This window comes from Egretta garzetta, unplaced genomic scaffold (genome assembly GCF_000687185.1).
Source record: "Egretta garzetta isolate BGI_Z169 unplaced genomic scaffold, ASM68718v1 scaffold411, whole genome shotgun sequence".
NCBI lineage: Eukaryota > Metazoa > Chordata > Aves > Pelecaniformes > Ardeidae > Egretta > Egretta garzetta.
In genome coordinates, this window is record NW_009258541.1 from 66958 (window position 1) to 76355 (window position 9398).

Sequence of the window (9398 nt, forward strand, 5' to 3'; positions counted from 1 at the left end):
CCTGCTGCATTACAGGAAGGACAAAAATAGAGGGAGAATAGTGATTGTCCAGTTAGTGGGACAGCAGGTTTTGTACAATAAAAAGGATGGGATGCTCAGTTCCTACAGTGGGTGTACATCAGTGAACAGACGTCTGCAGGAATAGGCATAAGAAGCCATAAAAGAAATAGCTGTAAAAATTCATGTTCAGAACAGCATCTATCTACAAATACCAGCCAGTATGCACTTAGAACTACCCACAAAGAGTTAAAAGCCCTTGTATTAGGGCCAACTAATCTTTTAAGGTATTAACTAACAGAAGGAATGTTGGCCATAGGATCTTTATTATCCACCTGAACAAGCATGAAAAAACATTCAGATCATGCCAGTGTTTTATGCTGAATCTAGGAGCAGGAATCTCCATGCAGTGCAATATCTTTGACATGTAATTCACACATGAAAACATCATCAAAGCAATTTCTAACTGATTTGTTTCAGCAAATAAAGAGCATACAGACGAATAGCATATTTCTGGATGCAGTACATAGTAACTGCCACAACTTCAGACACTCGCTGCCTGGAGAGTGTCTGAGAGATCCCCGTGATGGAAACAGGAATGCTGACCATGTATTTTCTTTTGTTCTTGTGCAATTAACAAGTGTTCTATTAATTAACGCACATGCCCCTTGAGACACATTTCAACAAGTTAAAAAATAAATGCACAACAATTCTCCTGATATGTAAATACTGTGCGTGGATACAGATTTATCATTCTAAACATGCAGCGCACTAAAACCAGGGCATCAGGGAACTAGAAGTTATTTGCCATATTTTTGCTTCTACTAGAGACTGCATCTGCTGCCTCAGAGTAATTATTTAACTGTTCTGTGCTAAGCAAACCCGTAAAACAGAGATAATATGTATCTACACAATGTCATGTATTATCCCTTTCCCTGTCAGGAAGAAATCATGAAATATTTACATCCATAAAGGATCTGGAGAACTCTAGATGGGGAAAAAAGATTCAATATAAGCATAAATATAACTAATAATATAGTATTTAAGCACATAAGAAGCCTGCTGAGCAGCTGAGTACTTACCAGTTTTCTCATTTATAGTTTTTTTCCCATGTTCTTAGTGTACAGATAACTCTTTATTTGCTTTTATTTGAGAAACAAATCTGTTTCCTACCTCTAAAATAAAAACATGTCTTAAGAAAGAGTTAAAAAGTAGCAAATTATAAACCAAATGATAGCATAACCCCATGAAAGACAACACATTGCAAAGAACACTCCCCATAAATCTCAGTAACTCAGTAAAGTATAAGCCAGTTGGTCACATCTGTTACCAGTTAGATGTAAATTTCAGATTACAGATAAAAATTAAATTGCTTTTGAAAGTTACAGGCAAAATAGGAACATATTTTACAAATAAAAGCATTAATAAAAATGATGGCATATTAGAAGCATTGGAAATATTTACAACACATCCCAGCTTCACTTTGGTTGCTTTTAGAAATCAGGCAGTGCCCTTTCTTTCACCTTGTTAGGATTAGTTTGCATTTTTCTTTGTGTTTATAAAATATTTAAAAAGAAAGGAGTAAGGTTTATAGGACAAATGCAAACATGGTGTAAAGTGATATAATTCCCATTAACTGCTGGGTGACCCAAACTGGCTTCTACTAGGCATGGATTTTTCCACTCTCCTTCTGTCAGATGTATTTCTCTGTCTCCCAAGGGCACTGATGAATAAATATTCTGAGGTGCTTAGCTGCTATTGGAATGAAATTTCAGTCCCATATGAATCCTTTCATGTTAATGTTTTTTTTGTGATTCCAAAAGCCAAATGTCTCTATATACCTATAGACATACATATTTCCACAAAGGACCTTAAACTTCATATTACAACATTCCCTTGCTTTGTTCTCTGTGTTGTGTAGCAGGAATTCTCATGCGAAAGCAGTAAAAGGCCCAGGTGGCACTAATCCATCCTGCTGATTGCATGGCTCTCACTACAAAAGCCATGGTAAGAAAAGTTGTGCAGATGACTCAGTAGCAAATGTCATGATCCTGTCACCTGCAGATTCAATTCTAGAAGCCAGAGCCAATGTAGCAGACTGTATCCTGTGTGTGGACCGAGATTAGGAGGGGAAGGAGGAGTGAGTTTTATAAGCTGGTTAATAATGCACAACTGAAATGTGTGCACTGGAGAGGAGCTAGTCAAATACTTGACTCAGCCACCTTCACTGTTCCCCTCAAAACAGTGATGAACACGACTGTCAGCAGAGATGGAATCAAGGCAAAACTGCTCAGAAAAGGGTGATCATGGGCACAAACTCATTTTAAGTAGCAAAACTCCAAGTTAACAAGCAGAGAAATGGGCCAGAGACACTAACAAATTATGTACAGAGATGCTGCTTTAAACAAATGTGTATGAATCGAATGCGTATTCATAGAGGGGTAGCCAGTGAACATACCTTTTCCAGTTGTACTTTTTCTTCCTTTTCTCTTCTTTTGTAGTTTGTGTTTCAAATGGCAAAACATACTCACATGGTGAATCTTGGCATCCTAATCTCCGGGCCTTTGGAATCGTAGAGTGTGTGTTGTGCACCTGCAACATCACCAAACAAGAATGTAAGAAAATTCATTGTCCAGAACAATATCCCTGCAAATACCCTCAGAAAGTAGAAGGAAAATGCTGTAAAGTCTGTCCAGGTAAAACAAAGTTGATCACAGACCACCTTTTTTCTGTGCATGTTAAGGGGCTTGGCTCAACCCTTCTGGTCACAATAAGATCTGATGAAAACAGGAATAGCTGTGCCCGTTCTTCTAATGCATGTGCAGAGGTATCAGTGTGAAGCAGGCAGAGCTGCCGGGCCAGCCCTGCTGTTCACTGCTGTTCCTCAAATGGGGGGGCTTGCTGCTTGGGGCACGTATGTTCTGATCAGCCACTGCCTTTCTCTCTACTGTTAGCATGACTTCCTGACACTCATTTCCAAAGAGACTATTCCAGAAACGTACACTGGAAGTTCATTACTGTCAAAAGACACTCCCATCCTTCCCCCACTACAGTCCGCACAGAACCTTCAAATCATTTTCCAGCTTATGAAATTTGCATGGAGATAATATCACTTCTGCTTTTTAAAATGAACCAGAAGGATTCAAAACCCCTGATTATAATTTGGTGTCAGTTACATAACTTAATCCTTGAGAAATACCAACTTATCACAAATTCAGCATCATTTCTATGCTGCACTAATGATTAAACTTGTGTAGACATTCCTTACTAAAACCAATGCCTACAACTAGTGAAAAATCTGCTAATACGAATCTGCTGATGGTCTGCCAAATGACCAGCGATGATGCATATGATATAAAGGGTAAAGGAGTGTCCAGTTCTCTTCTGTGCCTTTAAACTTCTTTTCTAATCTGTATGGCCCATTTCTATGTTTGTTTGGTGATGCATTGGGTGGAAATGCTCTGAGGAAATGAGTTGTTCGGTCGTTTATAGAAATCCCTCATAGAATGCACACTTCCCATTTTCTCTTGCTAGCCTCACTTACTGGGAAAAAGCAGGATGCAGTGGCTGTAGGCAAGCAGGAGGTGTGTATCTGGATCCTTTTTGGATACTTGTGAATCAGATCCACAGCTTTTACTGGGCTCATTTGAGATGAGAACAGTCAGCAAAACCTGGCTAACAGGCTTCAATAGAAAATTTAATAACAAAAAGAAAGTTACTGTCTTTTTCTTTGAGATTCTATGTGTCAGCTTTTAAGAAAGCTGAACCTCTTCCTGCACTCTGTCTTGTACGTGTGGAGATGTATTAATCATTAGGTTTCTCCACAAACAGCAGTCCAAGTTTCTGAGTTGCATCATCTCTCTTACATTCTTGTCCAACTTCCAATTACTAACAGAACAATTACAATTTCTACTTACACACTCTACGACTTTACCAGGTGGGCAAGAGATAACTTGCACTGTGGCCAGCCCGGACTTGCACTGGCCAGCTGGCTGCTGCCGAGCAAAATGCAAACCTTGTAGGTTCTATCTGCCCTTTTCCTCAGCAAAGCATTAACTTGGGTCTCTTCACTCTGTCCAACCACCAGTTTTCATTTACTTATTTTATTACCTCTGAGACTTCCACCATTATTTCAAATACGCTTGACAAGTAGACAACAGGTTCAAAAATTATGAGGAGTCTCACAGACCACCTGGTTTTACACAGCTCATTTCCTTATGAAAGTGGATTATAAATACGAATATTGTCTTGCCACCATAGAGAGGCTGTCAGAACCTAGCAGAATAGAACACTATGAAATGTCTAAGGCTTAGCTGGAGATGGATTTGACTGGCCATACAAGTGAAAATTCTACTTTTAAACTGAACCTGCTTGGCTATCAGTGCCAAGTAAGTTCTGGAGGACTTGATTACAGCTGTTGTATGTGTTTTGGGCTTTTTTTAAACAGAAGAGGTGCCGAGTCAAACCTTTGACAACAAAGATTACTTCTGTGGGAAAGAGACATTTCCCGTCTATGAATCCATTTTCACAGAAGAAGGAGAAACCATCAGAAAAATTGCAGTAGAGACTGAAAAGCCACCTCAAGTAGAAATACATGTGTGGACAATTAGAAAAGGTGAGTTGAGCAAGTTCTTTCTTTAAACAGTGTGTCGTCTTCCATTGAAATCCCAGGAGAAATCCAAGCATCTTGAGACTGCTGTTCTGGCTCTTTAGGGTATTGCTATTACAGGCACTTCCAACATACTCAAGTTTTGCTGTACGAAACCCATTAATAACACACAAAGCTCTAGTTCTGCGAACGCCTACCCTTCACTGTGAGCCAAAGCACAATGACAAACAGGTTGTCAGTAATACCCTGTGTCATTTATTGCAGAGAAATGGGCAGTAGGGTTTGAAGCAAGTGCCTGGAGGTTCTTATTTAGGATGGACCAAAAAGCTTTCCATTGAAATTGGTCTGCCCTGTCAGCCTTAGTGATACTACAGCCATGATGGTCTCGAATATGGGCAAAAAACGTGTTAAGGATGGAAACTATCTTTTACTAGACTAACTGGTAAAATTAGAAAAAAAATAGAAAAGCATTCAGAAGCCCAAGCACTTCTGCAAATCCTGATTTTTTAGTATAATAAAAATTATCTCCAGCCTCCTAAAAATCCCATCTACTTAATCTACTTTAAGCAAAAAGCATGTGGTCCTCATAGGAAACCCCCATATGGTGCAGCCCTGTACGCAGAAACGATACATCTCCAGAATGCAGTCTAAAGCACAAAGCTATGCTCAAAGTGTGAGCAGAAAAGAAGTCACAGAGGATGGGATGGTTAATAACTACCGTGTGTGTTCAAGAAGCCACAAAGCCTTGTGATGATTTGACAGTGATGTGGCCTGCTAGCTCATGACAGGCAAAATGGTATCTGACTGCAAAATGATGCTGTTTTTCTCCAAGACACTGGGATTTTGGCTTCTGTTGTAATCTTACATTTATGCATACTAAGGAAGTGTTCAGCTGTGTTGGAAAAGAATTGGCTAATTCTCACACCCCTCACAAACTCTCCGCAATCATAAATTCACAGAAGGCTTTACAGGGGAGTAGCAAAAAACTAGGGGGTTGGCAAACAGAATAAAAAAGAACAGGCTGAAAATCCACATAATTGGTAAGGATTATTTCACAAGGTGACTCGACATGGCAGTAATTCTACATAAAGGCAGGACAGCAACCCAGGTTTAGAACAACAGACACGCTTCCACTAACATGCACTTCTCATTTCTTTGCTGAAAGGGATTCTGCGCCACTTCTATGTTGAAAAAGTGTCCAAGAGAGAATTTGAAGAACTTCCTTACTTCAAGCAGATAACGAGGACAACCCCTAGTAAGTAAAATTCTTACCTCTTCAGGTTTCTATTCTACATATAATCATAGCCTTGAAAAACATTCCCTTTTACTCAGTGCAGTCAAACAGATGTACTAATTTTTCCTCCAGTACATGGCTCCAACATAAGTCAAGATTTAAATAATCAAAATCCAGCAATTTAAAATATAGATACCTATAACAGTAGTTCACATCCATGCTGTCTTAGTCTCCTGTATTTTGGTAAAATACAAGATATGCCGTTTTTCTGCCCATACTGCCATAAGTCTGAAATATGACTGATGTCAGTACAGCAGCACAGTTTCGATTTATTTAAGTAACAGGTCAAGTTGCCCCAATTTTTTAGAAAGTCATTTAGAAGGGAGAAAATTTGGAGATTATTAAAGGAGTTCTCCTACATACAAATATGTTATATTTGAAAGAAGCCTTTCCTATGTTCTTAACAATATCTTCATTATTAAAATCTGCCTTTTGAAAGGACATGTAATTCTTTTATCACTTGATGCAATTTCTTTTTTGTGTTTCATCCAGCTTAGGATATGACAGTTAATTTGATAGTTGAGTTAAGGTATAGACATTTTTAGTTCCCAGTTCTTTTGCATTACAAGTTGTCATTTTTTCTGAGGTCTCTAATTAGGCGAGGAAGTATTTTTCCCAGGAATAATATATTCTTGATAATACAGGCTTAGTGAGAAGCAGACACCTTTTATTATACAAAATTTGCTAATTTTTTGCTGTCAGCCTTCCGTAAGCTTGTCATTGTTAACTGTTATATAGTATTCTAGTCCCAGGACAGTGGGCATTTCTATTAACATCATCAAAAATGTATAGAAATATTAATATCCAGCAAACACAGTTTGTATCACACACAGGTAGGCAGAGTTCACAGTGCATGAAACATTTAGACTTGTTGCTTCCCAACTTTTAAATACTTTTGTTTAGCATCAGAGTTAAATTTTCACATCACTGTCATAAAGCAGAGTATCCAACAGCATAAATAGTTGAATAGTCAAATTACAGTACCACTTCATTAAAGAAAGGAATTATATTCTGGTCCTTGTTTATTATTTTTAACAAAGTTATTTTGCATGGAATATGTTACGTGATTGTAAGATACTTCGAATATTTTCCATGGGAGGATTGGACATTCTCTCTTTGACCACTGTGAATCAGTTGGTCTGGAGAATGCTTGTAAATGTCTTCGAAGTTCCCTGTGCCCTTTTCTAAGTCAGTATCTGTCTCCTTTGTATTTTTGTTTTCAGGCCAGTGGAAAATATTTAGCGAGGGAGAAGCTCAGATCAGCCAAATGTGTGAAAGCAGAGTGTGCAGGACTGAGCTCGAGGATTTGGTAAAGGTTTTGTACCTTGAAAAGCCTGAAAAGGGTCACTGTTAAGGGAGACAGCACTGGAGGGAGAAACACAAGAAAACTTATGAAAACTTGGATCTGCAGCTGGACTGCAGGCTTATTTTGCTTAAGTCAACAGTTGCCCTAAAACCCAAAACTATAATGCAGTAATTATTCACATCATGCACAGCAAATTTGCTGCTTTATGTGTAGTGGTCTGTGTCAACCGTTCAAATATCTCCTCCAAAAGACTAGGAGGCTCTGTATTACTGGTGGGGGAAGGAGAAAGAGAGACTGTACTTTCCCAGAGTTGCATTTCTTTACAAGTTACAAGGAGAAAACAGAACTTTTTTATTATTATTATTTGGCAAGTTATTCAAACTAATGAAAAGAAGGACACCTCATAAATGTGCAGGAGCTATGGAGAGCATTATTTCCTGTGCTGAGTTTATACCATTTCTGGTGTTGAAATGACTCACGGATTTTTTTTAGTAGTGGAGGAAAAATACAAGTGATACAATACTTGTGTTGGAGACATAAAAAACAGGTTTAAACTAACAAACTCCTAAGCAGCCTGCCTTTGGGATGATGTCTTGTAGTTGAGCAAACTGAGTCCATAAACTGAACAGCAGGTGTTAGTGGCAATCACTGTATTTTTGTAGCAATTTGAGCAAATGTTCGCTTTTAAGTGGCTTTCACCGTTTCCTCCACCCACTTCTCTAAAAAAATGTGAAGTGTTAGCTCCCTATCACAGCCTAATAACTTCATTCTTCTGGGCCCTATTAACACATGGTCTTGGCTGATAAACTGCTTTCTGAAGTGATATGGCAGAAGGTGGTGAAGTACTAGCAGTACTTTGAAAACACCTAGAGGGTTAAACCTCCCAATTAATAACTCCTTAAGAGTTGTGACAGTGCTTAATTTATTTGTTCTGATTTGTTACAAACCTAATCTGCATTTTTCTGAGGGTGACCTCTCAATTCTCACGCTTCAAGGATAGCTCGCTGTCATGGCAAACACCAAACAGCTACAGCAGGCCTTTAGAACACAGCAGCTCTGTGAAAACTGTTATCTTTGTGAAAAACAAATCTGAGAGATTCTGTTAAATTTAGTATAGCAGGTCTACAGTGTGTTTAAGAAAGGTGGCTCTCACCTGCAGAAAAAGTGTAATTTAAAAAATGTTTTCTCTGAAGAGTTTTCTCACTGCCTCGTGGCTGCGATGTTGTCCAGGCAGGCCCAAGTCCCAAGCAGCAAGTGGCTCTGCCTGCTTTTGCTCCCATTTTCGACTCCACAAGCAGACAGGAATACTGCTGTTCAAACACACGCTAGGGAACAAAGCTTTATGGAAATGGTCTGCGCCAGGGGCTGGGTCTTCCCAGGGAGTGAAATCAACAGTGACAGCAAGGGTTTTGAGGTTTGTCGTTCTGCCAGTGGCAGCACTCCAGGGTGTTCCCATCTCTGAAGGGATGAAGGTGTGGGAGAGCTCGGTGCTGAATGCTAAAAGCCCGTTTCAGGCAGAGCTTCACCATCCTGAGGGGATTCCTTGTCCTGAGCAGCAAACCTGGCAACCTTCCTCTGCAGGCCTCCAGGCCAGGCTTCAGGGCCAGGCTTCTTCGTGCCACCCCGCTCCTGCCCGTGCTGCCTGCAGCGTCAGGAGGAGGGTAACGCAGGGCTTCTCGACAAAGAGGAGCAAGTGAGGAGAACAGACATGGAGGTGAAGGGAAGGCTGAAGGCAATTAGAATGCGTATAGAGTGATCTCAGGTCCTTCATGATCTAGCCTGTGTATAACCACCCCGTGGTCCCTAGGCCTGGACAGAGAGCAGATAATATTGAGGGGTACTTCCCTCCCTACTCAACACTGTCCACTGCATAATAGGAAAACACGCTAAAAAGGGAGCTCCTCCAGCAATCGCGTGGATTTGCAAGATGGAAGTATTCTCACCTGGTATCAGTCAGAACCATGGGAGGCTCTTTCCAAGCCTCCATGGAGCTGCGGGGAAATCCCCCATGGCCCCTCCATGGCTGCAGGGGAGCCTCTGCTCGGGGCCTGCAGCGCTGCTCCCTCCTCCCGCCCGGCCCTGGCTGTGCGGGGCTGTTCCTCGCACTTTTCCCCTCACCCCGCGCTGCCCGGCAGCCTTTTGCCCTTTCTCAAATTCGCCTTCCCGGAGGTGCCGCCAGCCCCCGCTGAGGG

The 9398-nt window shown here is 40.6% G+C and overlaps 1 protein-coding gene across 6 annotated transcripts in view; it reads left to right on the forward strand.

Moving 5' to 3' along the window:
* Positions 1-7254, forward strand: part of CHRDL1 (chordin like 1) — a 39518-nt gene extending 32264 nt beyond the window's left edge. For 3 of the 6 annotated variants that reach the window (XM_009646611.2, XM_009646618.2, XM_009646626.2), the window contains 4 exons: positions 2499-2705; positions 4442-4612; positions 5772-5861; positions 7124-7254. In XM_009646611.2, coding sequence (XP_009644906.1) covers positions 2499-2705; positions 4442-4612; positions 5772-5861; positions 7124-7254 — 599 coding nt within the window. The remainder of the gene's footprint in view (positions 1-2498; positions 2706-4441; positions 4613-5771; positions 5862-7123) is intronic. The other 3 variants (XM_035902209.1, XM_035902214.1, XM_035902224.1) reach the window with 2 other exon arrangements.
* Positions 7255-9398: the final 2144 nt, after the last annotated feature.